The sequence below is a fragment of the Pipistrellus kuhlii genome, unplaced genomic scaffold (assembly GCF_014108245.1).
Source record: "Pipistrellus kuhlii isolate mPipKuh1 unplaced genomic scaffold, mPipKuh1.p scaffold_m20_p_2, whole genome shotgun sequence".
Lineage (NCBI taxonomy): Eukaryota > Metazoa > Chordata > Mammalia > Chiroptera > Vespertilionidae > Pipistrellus > Pipistrellus kuhlii.
In genome coordinates this window covers 72,758,088-72,773,414 of record NW_023425515.1, presented here as the reverse complement: position 1 = coordinate 72,773,414, position 15,327 = coordinate 72,758,088, and the positions used below count along the sequence as shown (strand labels likewise).

The following is a 15,327-nucleotide window of genomic DNA, read 5'->3' as shown; positions in this document are numbered from 1 at the left end:
GGCTCCTCTGCTCCTCCCTGGCCCGGCACAACTGGGGCCCTGGTCAGGGTGCAAGCAGGAGGCAACCAATTGATGTATTTCTCTCATATTGATATTTCTATCTTTCCCTCTCTCTTCCACTCTCTCTAAAAATCAAAAGAAAAATATCCTTGGGTAAGGATTAAAAAAACCAACAAAATAAAACCAACAAAACAAAATATTTTAATTGGCAAGGCTCTAGCTCTGTCTGGGTAGAGTGTTGTCCCAATACTCCAAGTTTGTGGGTTCAATCTCTAGTCAAGAAGCAGCTAATGAATGCATAAATAAGTGGAACGACTCGATGTTTCGCTCCTTTTCTAAAAAAAGCAATACATTTTTTAAAAGAAGGCTCTATACGGTGTGAGTCAATTGTACATAAAAGAAATGACATGACCCCCAAATACACTAAGGAAAAGCATCACTTTTGGGGGTCTTTGTTCATATTTTTAAATTAGGAAGCTTTCCACTGAACATCATAAAACACTGTAAAACATTCTTTAATTAATCTTCCATAAAAGGCAAAATGAGGTTGTTAAATGACTCCTTCAAAAGTAGAAACTGAGCTTTTTGGCAATTTAGTTGTTTGCAATACAGTCAATTATGCAGTAGATTGGTAAAGCTAAAACAATACAAATATTGGTTAAAAGAGGTGTTATTGTCTTTTCCTCTTATTTTTTGAAATTCTTGAGCTTAAAGGTCATTTATCCTCAAATAAGTCATTCAAAATAAGCTCCAATTCAAAGAAACAAACTGGCTCACTAAGTCTTTTTTTTTAGCAGAAGTGACAAATTTGAATATATTTGCTAGCTGAATAATTTTATTAACTTATAATTCCATTTCTCATAAGTTTACTTCTTACTGCTAAACTTTAAAACCACTGTTCATGGAAGCTGCTAGTTTTGGGGGAAACGGATTAGGCATACTTACACTTTCCTTTTTTATGTACTTACACTTTCCTTTTTTATGTTTCCATCTCTCTGCTCTATTTCCATCTTTGCAGTTAACTTGTTGCCTATAAAACTGGCTAATTAAGTCGGTTTAGTCTTGCGTTAAATTATTGAAAAAGGTTGGTTCATGAGTAAACTTAAAACTCAGATATTTTTCAGTAAGCAAAGTTATTTGTTAAACAAACCGAGGGCCTCTGAATGAAAACCTGTAGGGAATTTCAACCTCAGTCACCCCTTAAGTATTGCTGCTTTTCAGTCATTCCAGCTCAGTAAGGCACTGCCCCCAGCCCAACAGGCCTGGCACCTGGAGGCTTAGCTCTCCCTCCGCGCAGACTCAAGAAGCCAGAGACTGGGCTCTAGTGGTGAGCTGGGAACAAAGGGGAGAAAGAAGCTGCCATTAAACTCAAGTATCTCCAGGGTTACTTCTAGCTGGGAGCAGTGCAAATATAATTATTTTGCTGCTGAGTAGAGTGCTTTGCTGAATTTTGATAAAGCTATTGCTATTAAAACTTATACATAAAAAAACATTATTCAAATATGTACATTACAGCCAAATAGGTCAATAATCTAAACTGATGAGTTCTTTGAAAGGATAAAAAATAATCAGTCTGTAAGTTGAGTTCATTGAGGACAAGGCTATGCCTTTCAGTACAGTAATGAAAGTTATTGAACGAATTCGTTTACATCCACCCACTTTCTATCATTTCAGCACTTTATGTTTTAAAAAATTGATGTTCAGTACTACCCTTCTCCCCCCCCCCCCCCTTAAAAATAAGGAGCTTCTTGTAAACATGGTATGGGGAAATATCCTTTAAATATCCTTAAAGTAAATTACATCTAGAAAATTTGTACTTTAGAAAATTAATTGTAATGCTATCAGCAAGACACCCATGAAAAACTTACATGGTGTCAAAACAAGCCAGAGGAAACTCATTTGGGCAAAAAATAAAAAAGGACCCCAAGTCAAATTTATAGAAAATATTCCTTTATTACCTTTTGGTCGAGAATATGTTTATATATTTTCAGAAAACAACTCCAAGACCATGTGGATTCTGGCAACAGAGAGGAATTGAAAGGACTACTCCAACCATGAAGACAGAAGAGAAGCAGTCCAGAGATGGAAGTCGCTGATGACGCTTTACCATAATAGCAGTCAGCAGCTGTGTATCCCTGCAGGTTGCCCAGGACCAAACCAGAGAGGGTTGGACCTGCATTTTGCCCACCATCCAGAACTGAAATATCATTGCTGACATGCACGCATAAGGAACTGTTTGACATTGAAATTGGGTCTCAAAAGAACTGGTGGCCCAGAAAGAAGCTCACTACTGACTGATTCATATTTCTTTCAGCATAACGATTATTACCTGTCTCATTTTTGATTCTTATATTTCCAGTAGGACATGATCTCATTCATCTAGGGGAAATGGTGAACAACATAGACTGTTGAACATGAACAGACCCAGAGATAAGGAGCCATGGGTCAGACTGTTGGACCTCAAAGGGAGGGTGGGGATAAAAGGGAGAGATCAACCAAAGGACTTATGTGCACACATATGAGCCTAACCAGTGGTCAAGGACAATAAGGGGATGGAGGCATGAGTGGGGGAGGATTGGTTGAGGACAAATATGTGATATCTTAATCAATAAAGAAATTAATAAAAAAATAAAAATAAAAATAAAAATAAGGAGCTTGAGCCAAAACCGGTTTGGCTCAGTAGATAGAGCGTCAGCCTGCGGACTCAAGGGTCTCAGGTTCAATTCTGGTCAAGGGCATGTACCTTGGTTGCGGGTGCAGGAGGCAACTGATTGATGTTTCTAACTCTCTCTCTCTCCCTCTCAGTAAAAAATCAATAAAATATATTTAAAAAATAAGAAGCTTGAATTTTAAAGAGATCCACTGACTCCCCCCGCCCCTCAACCAGCGTCCTTTATTTCCACTCAAACTGCTAAATCAATTGCTAGATCTTTTTGTTTGAGGAAGCACAGTGAGGACCAAGGCATAGGCGAGATCCAGAGGAAAGTAAAACTGCAAAAGGATTAACTTTTTTTTCACTACATCACGGGATCTCGTGAACCAGTAGAATTCCTAGTTTCCCACTTTTTTCTTTTTTTACTTCGTGTGAGAATTATTTTTAAAAAAGTTTTTATTGATTTCAGAGAAGGAAATTGAGAATCATTGATCAGCTGTCATCTGCACGCCCCCTACTGGGGATTGAGCGTGCAACCCAGGCATGTGCCCTTGATTGGAATTGAACCTGGACCCTTCAGTCTCCAGCCGAGAGCTCTATCCACTGAGCCAAGCCAGCCACAGCTTTTGTAAGAATTTTTATAAGCCTTTATTTGAGCCAAGCATACACCAGGGAGCTGGCCAGGGAACAGGAACTCAAATGTTCCTCTCCAGATTTTCAGCCATGGTAGTTTTCCAGTTGGCAAAGCACTTTGAAGATCTCGGGTTAAAACTTCACACCTTGCTGAAACCTGTTTGGCTCAGTGGATAGAGCCATCAACCTGCAGACTGAAAGGTCCCAGGTTAGATTCCGGTCAAGGGCATGTACCTTGGTTGCAGGCACATCCCCAGTGAGGGGTGTGCAGGAGGCAGCTGTTCTATGCTTTATGCTTCTCTCTCATCGATGTTTCTAGCTCTCTCTTTCCCTTCCTCTCTGTAAAAAAATCAATAAAATATATTTAAAAAAAACCAAACAAACCCCACTTCTCAGTCTTACTTTATTGCTAGGGCAGACACCTGAAAAAAAAAAACACGCCACTAAAATATTACACCAAAAAACAATTCCCCTGCCCCATCCCCACCAAAACAAAACAAAACAAAAAACAAACAACACAAAAAGCGCAAAGAAAACAGTCTGGGAAGTAACTTCCGGGTGGAGGTGGGAGGCACGGATGACTTCCGGTCTGAGGGCACACGCCGACTCTTGCGCAAGCGCGGTGGACACTTTCCTGTTTCCCCCCCCCTCCCCTTTCCCCCTCCCCCAGCGGAGGGGTCTTGAGGTGACAGCCGCTGCAACTGCGACTACAGCCGCGGGCGGAGAAGATGGACAGGAGGAAGGCCGGGCGGCGCCGATCTTCTCCGGGTGAGGACCGGCTGGGGGAGGGCTGAGCGGATTATCTCCTCCCGGGGCGGCGGGGAGGCCCGGCAGTGGGGCTGCGGCCCGGAGGCTCCCGCTCGGCGGGGGCGAGGAGGGAGGGAGGGAGGGAGGGGAGGGGACGGGAGGGAGCGGAGGGGCGCGCACAATGGAAGACCCCGAGGTCGCCCGCGCCCCGGCGGGTCCTACACCGGCTCCGAGCTGTCACCGAGCTTCCCCCTGACGCCCTTTCATTCCTGCCTCGGGTCGGGAGCTCCCTGCAGCAGCCTCAGCGCCCGCAGATCCCCGTCGGCTGGCCGCGGTCCTGCCACGCCTTCCCCGTCCTTCCTCCCGGGTTCCAGTTTCGTTTCGCCGCGCGCCGCTTCCCTCGGTTCCTCGGGTCTTTCTTCTGCTTCTTCCTTCCTAGTGGGCTGCAGCGGCTGCGGGAGTGGAGCGGCGCGGGGCTGGCCATGGACTTTTTCTTTTTTTAGCTTGATACCTCAGGTATTCTTTTTTTTAATAAAGTTAATGCACACATCAGAACACACCACAAAGATTAGCATGACATTTTTATCTCAGTAGAATATCCCTCTTTTGCTTTGGTATCACAGAAGTATAGCAGCTTCTTACAGAGTTTCATATAGTTTGTTCTTGCCAATTTGATTCCTGTACCCAGTAATAATAACTTTTGCACAATACAACAATCCTAAAGGCAGCTATTGAATGTTTACAGTTTCTATATTTTAAGAACGATCTGGACTATTTTACTCTTCCCAGGCCAAACTTTCAATAATTGGACTGAACTGAAGTATATATTTATACTACAGTTTTTTTTTTGGGGGGGGGGAGTGGGAGGATCTTGATATGCTTTTCATTGATTTGCTTAATTCGTGTTAAAGGTGAGAAAGGGTTGGTGCCTTGTAAATATGTAGCCATTGACTCTTAATTCTTCAGATGAATGCTGCAACACGTTGTCCTTCTGCACTGGCCCGCTTAAGTAGCCTTACTTTCCAGGCTCTTCTTGCTCCTAAAAGCGATGAAAAAGTCGTGTGATTTTATTCCCAGCATGTCTTTGTTTTTGAAGTTGCTTTACGGTTTGTTTATCTTTGAGAGAGGAGAAAGCGATTTTTTTTGTTTTGCATTTATTTCTGTGTTAATTGGTTGTTTATTGTATGTTCCCCGACCTGATTGGGTATTGAACCCTCAATCTTGACTGTTTGAGGAACTGAGCTACCTGGCCTGGGATGATGCTTCATGGTGTGAATGACTATCTTCAGTCTTGGGTACTACAACGCAAACTAATATCTGATGAATCAGTTATTTTGTTTCGTTTTCTCTTTTTTTTTATTCTACCTTTTATTTTTGCAGAGACGGCCTTAACGATTCCAAATGTATTTAAGAATGGCTTGGTGGCAGTGTATCTCAAAACTTTTTTTCCCCCCCTGTTCTTAACTGCAATGGAGAGTGAACCCAGATCGCTGGGACATTGCCTGAAGCAGTTGAAAATCTGAAATTCCTTTCATAAGCAACCAGTATTGTCGTGTGTGTGTGTGTGTGTGTGTGTGTGTGTGTGTGTGTGTATTTTAGAGATATTCTTTGCATATGAAAATACATATATGGATATAGAGAAAAGTGTGTATGCCTCCAATAGATCATAGTATTTGTTTTAAAGTACTTTCTTCCTCCCCTAAAACCTACAAATAAAATGGATACATTAGGAAAATGCACACTGTTCATGTGATGTCATTTGTGTCCTTCCTAACACAACTTGAGGGGTAGTTATTACCCTGTTTAAAATCCGCTCATGAGAATTTTCTCAAGCTTTTCTTCAGAGTACATTGAATCTATATTTTAAAATTATTCATAAGCAAAAAAGAATTATTGCAAAAACTATTATTTCCAAGTTCACAGTGTACCAAAAGCAGTAAATTAGTTGGGGACAGATTAAAAAATAATTTGACACCAGAGACAGGTTTCCTGACAGTTGAATGAAATAATAATTAAATTCATCGATCATTCAAGGAAGAATGACCATTTAAAAACAACAAAAAAATGTAAACATATATTAGAGTTACAAAACAATTCATAAATGGGTTTTTGAATTAAAACAGGAAAGTTTAAACTTCAGGTTTTCAACTTGTTGCTTCAGACAACATTCTTCATTTGTTCATTCTTTTTTGAATTAAGTGTACATGTTTTTATTTTTATTTTTTAGTGGGGAGAGAGAGAAAGAAACATAGATTGGTTGTTCCACTTATTTATTCATTCATTGGTTGCTTCTTGTATGTGCCTTGAGATATGGAGCACACAACCTTGACTTATTGGGATGACACTCTAACCAACTAAGCTACCTAGCCAGGGCTATATATGGTTTTTTTAAATTAAAAATTTTTTTTAGTACTTAGGTACTAAGCAGTGTATTAAAAATTTTACAAAACTTTCATTCTTTCTAATGTCTTATAAGATAGTTATTAATTCTAATTTACAGATAAGCAGACTGGGACTTAGGGAGGGTAAGCAACCTATAAGCAACAGTAAGAAGCAGAGCCAGGAATCAAAGTCTGGTCTTCCTGACCTCAAATGTATAATTTCAACCTCTTCTACTGTCACAGGACATTAGTGAGCCTACCTGGGAAAAAGGAGACTCCATGGACAATTATGTTTGACAAGAAAACGATTTATTTCAGGATTTTACAGGGTGTTTGCTATGCTATTATATATACATTGTGCTTCTCCAAGAGGTGACTGAGCATGCAGTGGTTTTCAAACTTGCTTGATTTTTAAACTTCCCTCCTTCCCCAGTTTCATGCAAGCATGTCAAAACTCCTGGCCAGCAGGATGTACACCTCTTATTTAAATGGGGCATGCCGCTGGCCGTGAGTTTGACATGCTTGAGGACCTCGAGAAATAGGGAGCAAAATCATCTTTTGAGAAAGAGACTTTCAAGTATTGGGAGCTCAAAATAGAGTAAGAGGTCAATTAGGGGTAAATATTATGAACTATTAAGTAACTTAAACATCTTTGTTAAAACAAGTTTGAATGTGTAATAGTAATAGCTGCAGTTCTTGTAATTATGTGTCTTTCTTCAGCAGTGCTAAGTAGTCTAGGAAGAGGAATTTGGAAGAAAAGTGAAAGTTTAAAAAAAATTCTTTATTGTTTTACATAAGTCTTCTTATTTTACATAAGTCTTCTTTCCCCCCCATTGACTTCTCCCCAGCTATCCCCAGTGAATTTAGTTTTAATTAGGGTTAAAGGGTATGACAAGATGTGGGGGCAAAAATGGGTTTAGTGTGAGTGAGGAAATGGAAGGGTCAGAGGACAGTATGTTGTAGAATTAGAGGTTCTCATTTGAGAACTTGAAAGGTACAACACTATTCCTTAAATCCATTCATGAGAGTATGTTTCTGAAATGGGGACATGTAGAGGAAGTTTGTTAGAGTAAATTAAGGTCAGTCCTTTGTGTTGACTGAGTTGATTAATAGATGTGTTAGAGATTCAGAATGATGGTAGATTGTAATGATAGGAAAATTATGAATCAAGGATCAAAATATTCTTGGAATGTTAGAGAGTTGGTCTTGGTTCAGTATGTGGAGATCACAAGTATGAGTAAAGAATTATATCTAATTTATGGGAATAAAAATAGGAATCATTGCAATAAAGACAGAATATTCATTGGAAGTGGAGATTGGGGGAGTAAATTGTTAACTTATAATTTTGTAAGTGGGAAAAAAGCTTCTTGAGAGAGTGTCTTAAAAAACAGTCTAAACCGGTTTGGCTCAGTGGATAGAGCGTCAGCCTGTGGTCTGAAGGGTCCCAGGTTCGATTCCGGTCAAGGGCATGTACCTCGGTTGCGGGCACATTCCCAGTGGAGGGTGCGCAAGAGGCAGCTGATCGATGTTTCTCTCTCATCGATGTTTCTAACTCTCTATCTCTCTCCCTTCCTCTCTATAAAAAAACAATAAAATATTAAAAAAATAGTCTAGTCAATAAAAATCTAGGTTTCAGTTAAACTAAGGTGGAGGAAATGTTCAAGAAGATTCAGAATTTAAGGGAATTGTATTACTCTGGAAAGGAATTTAACGGGCTAGAGAAGAGATAGAGGAAGGTAGATGAAAGGGTAGAGTTGAATACATTAAGAGATGCAAGGCTGTAGAGACTGGTGTCTGGGGTGGTGAATACTGTGATCCCTAGGCCTGATGATAGAAGACAGAGGATTGGAAAGTAAACCAGTGGCTACGGTAACACAGGAAATGGGTCTGCAAACTGCAGCTCTCGAGCCACATGCGGCTCTTTGGCCCCTTGAGTGTGGCTCTTCCACAAAATACCATGGCCTGGGCGAGTCTATTTTGAAGAAGTGGAGTTAGAAGTTTAAGTTTAAAAAATTTGGCTCTCAAAAGAAATGCCAATCGTTGTACTGTTGATATTTGGCTGTGTTGACTAATGAGTTTGCTGACCACTGGGTTATGGGAAGGATTGAGTAGCCCCAGAGATCTAGACTGGCACTTTGTTGTCTTACCTGCCTCCCAGATGGGTAAGACTAATGTGCGTCCTCATTAATTTAGGAGGCTGGCTGACATAGCTTGATTGGAGTATTGTCCTGCACACCAAAATGTGGTGGGCTCTGCCCTGTATTAAAGATGAGAAACCGAGTTTTAAAGTAGTGATAGCTAGTAAGCAAGATATAATTTTAGGTTGTCTGGCTTTAAAATCTGTACTCTTGAGCACTGTGCTTTACTATAAGAAGCACATCATGTATTTGTTAAATGCTTAAAAACCAACCTAATTACAAGAAGAGGCACATCATACATTTGTTAAAATGATCCAAAAACCAACCTAATATAAGATGGAGCAACTCTATTATAAAAACACCTAAAATTAAAGAAATAGGTTAACATGCCACAAAACAATATAGAAGCACTTTTAACTCAATGAATTAGTCTTGGAATAATAATCTATAAATTGTAATTTAAGCAATTGATATTCCTTTTAAAAACATATTGAAAAAAATTGTATTAAATTTATTTTATTTATTTTTTAATTTCTTTTAAAAAATATATTTTATTGATGTTTTACGGAGAGGAAGAGAGAGGAATAGAGAGTTAGAATCATCGATCAGCTGCCTCCTGCACACCCCCTACTGGGGATATGCCCGCAATCAAGGTACATGCCCTTGACCGGAATCGAACCCGGGACCTTTCAGTCCGCAGACCGATGCTCTACCACTGAGCCAAACCGGTTTCGGCTATTTTTTAATTTCTTTATTGATTATGGTATCACATAATTATTCTCATTGCCCCATTCCCATCCCAAACCCTTCCCCATGTATGCCCACCCCCTGTTGTCCATGACCTCTGGTTAAGCTTATATGCATGCACACAAGTCCTTTGGTTGATCTCTCTCCTTTACCCCTCCCCTCCCCTACCTTCCCTCTGAGGCCTAACAGTCTAATCGATGCTTCTCTGTCTCCAGATCTGTTTCTGTTTATCAATTTATGTTGTTTATTATTTCCCCTAGATGCGTTAGATCATATGATATAAGGAATTCCCTTAGAAGGACCGAAATTGAGACAAGCCATAATGGTTATGCTGAGAGGCAAATGAATCAGTCTGTAGTGAGTTTCTTTCTGGGTCAATAGTTCTTTTGAGTCCCCATTTTACTTATTTATTTAAAAAAATATATTTTATTGATTTTTTTACAGAGAGTAAGGGAGAGGGATAGATAGTTAGAAACATCGATGAGAGAGAAACATTGATCAGCTACCTCCTGCACACCCCCTACTGGGGATGTGCCCGCAACCAAGGTACATGTCCTTGACCCGGAACTGAACCTGGGACCTTCAGGCCTCAGGCCCATGTTCTATCCACTGAGCTAAACCGGTTTTGGCAAAATTGTATTTTTTTTTTTTTTAATATATTTTATTGATTTTGTACAGAGAGGAAGGGAGAGAGATAGAGAGTTAGAAACATTGATGAGAGAGAGTCATCGATCAGTTGCCTCTTGCACACCCCCTACTGGGGACATGCCCACAACCAAGGTACGTGCCCTTGACCGGAATCGAACCCAGGTCCCTTCAGTCCCCAAGCCGATGCTCTATCCATTGAGCCAAACTGGTCCCGGCAGAATTGTATTAAATTTAAAATAGACTAGAGTCCGGCTGGTGTGACTCAGTGTTTGAGCATTGACCCATGTACCAAGAGGTAGCCATTTCGATTCCTGATCAGGGCACATGCCCAGATTGCAGGCTCAATTCCCGAGAGGGTGGGGGGCATGCAGCGAGCAGCCCATCAATGAGTCATCATTGATGTTTCTCTCTCTCCCTCTTCCTTCCTCTCTGAAATCAATTAAAAAAATAAAACTGACTACGAAAAGGGGACCTATGTAATACTTTTCAATAATAAAGATTTAAAAAAATTGACTAGAAAGTGAATTTATGTAAGGTAAAGTCTTTCTTACCATTTATTTATTTGACTTTATTGGGGTGGTGAATAATGTGATCCTTAGGCCTGATGATAGAAGGCAGAGGATTGGAAAGTAAATCAGTGTCCATGGGGGTAACATTGGTTAATAAAATTATATACTAGTAGGTTTCAGGGGGTACGATTCTATAATACATCATCTGTATGTTGTATTGTGTGTTCACCACACCAAGTCAAGTTTCCTTTCCTCACCATTTATCCCCAATGCGTCCTCTTTAACATCCCTTAACTCTCTTTTCCTTCTGGTAATCACTACACTTGTCTATGAGGTTTCTTTCTTAATCTCTTCCCAGCCTCACAGTGCCCTTCCCCTCTGATCATTTATTTAAAAACTAGTGGCCCAGTGCACAGATTCGTGAACATTGAAAGGAAATTAATTATAAGAAAGATTGGTGCAGTAATTACATTATTGCAAAAAATTACATGTCATAATAGTATATATAATATAGTATTATAAAATTAAAATACAAGGCATTTTAATATTGCTATTTGTCCTTTATAATAGAAGTGTCAAAGATGAAAGAAAATTAGTAAAATGTATATGAAAATAATATATAAATTGACTAATAAGTAAATAATAACATGATAGCCGAAACCGGTTTAGCTCAGTGGATAGTGTTGGCCTGCAGACTGAAGGGTCCCAAATTCGATTGCGGTCAAGGGCATGTACCTTGGTTGCGGGCACATCCCTAGTAGGGGGTGTGCAAGAGGCAGCTGATGGATGTTTCTCTCACGTCGATGTTTCTAACTCTCTATCCCTTTCTCTTCCTCTTTGTAAAAAATTAATAAAAAACATTAAAAAATAAGAAAAAAAAAGAAACATCGATCAGCCGCCTCCTTCACAACCCCTACTGGAGACATGCCTGCAACCAAGGTACCAGGAATTTAACCCAGGACCCTTCAGTCCCCAGGCCAACACTCTCCACTGAGCCAAACTGGCTAGAGCAGATGTTAGGACTTTTGACAGGGAATTTAGTTCTTAGACCCAAGTTTGCCTTTATTTTTAATTTTTATTTATTTATTTATTAATATATTTTATTGATTTTGTACAGAGAGGAAGGGAGAGAGATAGAGAGTTAGAAACATCGATGAGAGAGAGTCATCGATCAGCTGCCTCTTGCACACCCCCTACTGGGGATATGCCCGCAACCAAGGTACATGCCCTTGACCGGAATCGAACCCGAGACCCTTCAGTCCCCAAGCCGATGCTCTATCCATTGAGCCAAACCGGTTTCGGCTGCCTTTATTTAAAAAAAAAAATTGTTATCGTACAGATTCTCACAAAAATTTTTTTTTAAAAAATTTTATTTATTTTTCACAGAGAGGAAGGGAAAGGGATAGAGAGCTAGAAACATCGATGAGAGAGACACATTGATCAGCTGCCTCCTGCACACCCCCCACCAGGAATGTGCCCGCAACCAATGTACATGCCCTTGTCCAGAATCGAACCCGGGACTCTTCAGTCCGCAGACCGACGCTGAGCCAAACCGGTTTCGGCAGATTCTCACAAAATGTTTAATGGAGATATTTTGTGAGAATCTGCTACTCTTTTTATTATTTTTTGACCGTTGTGTTTTTAGTTCATCAGGTTCTGTAAAATGTATAAATATAAATTCTAAATCTATCAAGAAGTTAGTTTAAAGCAAAGGATGGCTGTGAAAGGATTTTTTATTATATTGTTTGTCTTATTTAGATATTAAATGATAACTTTTACCATGTCTTTGTAGAAATTGTCACAGAAGGAAAAAGGAAAAAGACTTCATCTTCTGAGTTACATAAGGTATGCATGAGTTTTCCTTTTAACCTGTTCATTATCTTTAGAGTTATTAATACTGAAAGTATTTTGGTATTTGTCTTTTAAATAAAAATTTAAAGAAAATAATGTAAAACTGTAACTAATTATTGTTTTTATGAGAATGGTGTATCCTAATTAACAGAGGGTTAGCCAGGAAACCTATAGGACCAGCCTTGTTTGAAATCATTGTAGGATGTACCAATATATTTTCCAGGCCTCATAATAGATTTTATGTAAAACATAAAAGAGTATTTTTTTGATGACTGAATGTATTAGAGTGCCTCACATTCACTCACTCTAATACTGTAAGTGTCTAAGAGTTATACTCAAGTTATGTACTGAAATTGCTATTTGTAATGTCCTTTTTTTTTCTTCCTCATTTTTCCCCCCTCCATTGCTCCCCTCCACCAGGTTCCCACCCCACCCTCTGCCCTTCCCCCACCCCTCATTGTCCTCATCCATAGGTGTACAATTTATGTTCAGTCTCTTCCCGCACCCCCTCACTCCCATTTCCCCCCGAGAATCATCAGTTCACTCCCCTTCCGTACCTCTGATTCTATTATATTCACCAGTTAATATTGTTCATCAGGTTTTTTTAATTCCCTTGGTTTTTATATTCACTTGTTGATAGTTACATATTTGTTGTTCATAATTTATTTATCTTTATTTTCTTCCTCTTCCTAAAGAATCCCCTTCAGCAATTCATATAATTCTGGTTTGGTGGTGATGAACTCCTTTAGCTTTCTTTTAAATTTGTGAAGCTCTTTATCTGGCCTTCGATTCTGAGTGATAGCTTTGCTGGGTAGAGTATTTTTGGCTGGAGGTTTTTGCTACTCATCACCTTGAATATTTCTTGCCATTCTCGTCTGGCCTGCATGATTTCTGTTGAGAAGTCAGCTGACAGTCGTATGTGTGCTCCTTTATAGGTAACTACCTGCTTTTCTCTTGATGCTTTTAATGTTCTCTCTTTATCTTTTGCTCTTGGAATTTTAATTATGATTTGTCTTGGTGTGGTCTTCTTTGGATTCCTTTTGTTTGGGGTTCTGTGGGCTTCCTGGACTTGTAAGTCTAATTCTTTCACCAGGTGGGGGAAGTTTTCTGTCACTATTTCTTTCAATATGTTTTTGGTATCTTGCTCTCTGTCATATTCTGGGACCCCCATAATTCTGGTGTTGGTTCACTTGAAGTTGTCCCAGAGGTTTCTTACATTATCTTCAACTTTCTGGATTCTCTTGTCTTCTTGCTTCTGCGGAGGAGTGTCTTCTGGCTCTTTATGTTCCAAATCTTTGCGATTCTTGCGATCTTCCATTCTGTTTTTAGGACTTTGTATAATATTTTTATTTCAGACAATTTATTTCTAGTTGATCCCTTTTTATTTCTAGTTGATCTCTTTTCATATCCTCATAGGTTTCATTTATTTTATTGGCCTTTTCTAGGAGATTCTTGAAAAACCTTATAAGCATGGTTTTGAACTCTATATCCAGTAGCTTTTTGTCCTCGCATTTCTTTTGTTTGTGATCTGTTTCCTTGTCTTGGCATTTTCGCTGCTTCCCTGAGTTGGTAGGGTGGCTTTGAGTGCTAAGGTGTCCTATATGGTTCAGTGGATCAGTCTCCCAGTTACCTGAGGTGGACACTTAAAAAAAAAAAAAAAAAAAAAAAATATATATATATATATATATATATATATATATATATATATTATTTTTTTTAATTGATTTTTTACAGAGAGGAAAGGAGAGGGATAGAGAGTTAGAAACATCAATGAGAGAGAATCATCAATCAACTGCCTCTTGCACACCTCCTACTGGGGATGTGCCCGCAACCCAGGTACATGCCCTTGACTGGAATCAAACCCGGGACTTTTCAGTCCGCAGGCTGATGCTCTATCCACTGAGCCAAACAGGTCTCAGCAAGATGGACACTTTTGATGCCCCCTTTTGTGGACAGTGTGTACAGCCTTGTTGTAGTTAAGTCTTGATTGTTGTTGGTATCACTGGGAGGAACTGACCTCCAGTCCAATTGGTTGTGAGGATCAGCTGTCTGTAAAGTCCTTTTAACCATTTACTCATTCATTTATTCATTCATTCTTTATAAGCCAAGAGTAGCAAAACAAGCAAAATGAAGTTTTTATCTACTTAGGAAGTGTTTAAAAATTTTTATTTAATTTTTAGAAAGATAGTCTTTTTCTCCTCTAGAATTTTGTGATTTAAATGTAGTAGAAACCCTGACTTATGTTACAACTAGTAGCCCTGCACATGATTAAATCGAGCCGGTTCCCTAGGCCTAGCTGCAATCAGGCCATGTCCGCTGTCCAGTGTCACTCCTCCACCTCCGTGGCCCCTGCCCCATGAAGCTCCAGGTTAACAGCCCCCACCCCGCAAGGCTCCCCGGCTTCTGCTGCCCATGCCCCTCATGCTCTTCTGCCTTAGCAGCCCCGCGAAGCTCCATGCTCACCGCCCCCACCCCATGCCTCTCCTCCATCTCACTGCCCTGCAAAGCTCCATGCTCACTGCCACTGCCTCTGACCCCGAGGCTCCTCAGCCTCTGCAGTCCCTCCCTGTCACACTGTGAGAGCCGCACTGGTCCTTTGGTCATTTGGGCCCACTGCTCCCTCCTCCCAGCCACCACTGCGGCGGCCAGGGGATCACAGCCCCAGCTCCCTCAGCTCCCTAGCCTGGCGTCTGGTCAGCCTGCGGTCGTTACTAGTCATTACGGACCCAGGATTTTTATATATTAGGATAACTTATTAGTGGCTTTTCTCTGAAGCATTTCAAATTATACACAGAAGGCTTTTCTTTGGCACAGAGAACTTTAATTTGGTACATTTTTGTGGAATAAGGAAGGCTACTAGAGGGAATCAAGAGAACCTTCTAAGACCACACAAGAGCATAACTTTAGATACTTTATTTCTACCTTGGCTTACTTCAGATCTTTAGAATGAGGTTTCTTTTTTTAAATTTTATTTAGAGAGAGAGGGGAAAAGAGGGAGGGAGGGAGGGAGGGAGAGAGAG

At 40.1% G+C, this 15,327-nt stretch overlaps 1 protein-coding gene across 12 annotated transcripts in view; it reads left to right on the top strand.

Annotated features, from left to right (window-relative positions):
* Positions 1–3,902: 3,902 nt before the first annotated feature.
* Positions 3,903–15,327, top strand: part of SENP7 (SUMO specific peptidase 7) — a 156,927-nt gene continuing 145,502 nt past the window's right edge. For 9 of the 12 annotated variants that reach the window (XM_036445436.2, XM_045584037.1, XM_036445435.2 and 6 more), the window contains exons 1-2: positions 3,903–4,054; positions 12,249–12,301. In XM_036445436.2, coding sequence (XP_036301329.1) covers positions 4,015–4,054; positions 12,249–12,301 — 93 coding nt within the window. In that variant the 5' untranslated portion in view covers positions 3,903–4,014. The remainder of the gene's footprint in view (positions 4,055–12,248; positions 12,302–15,327) is intronic. The other 3 variants (XM_045584039.1, XM_036445438.2, XM_045584038.1) reach the window with 2 other exon arrangements.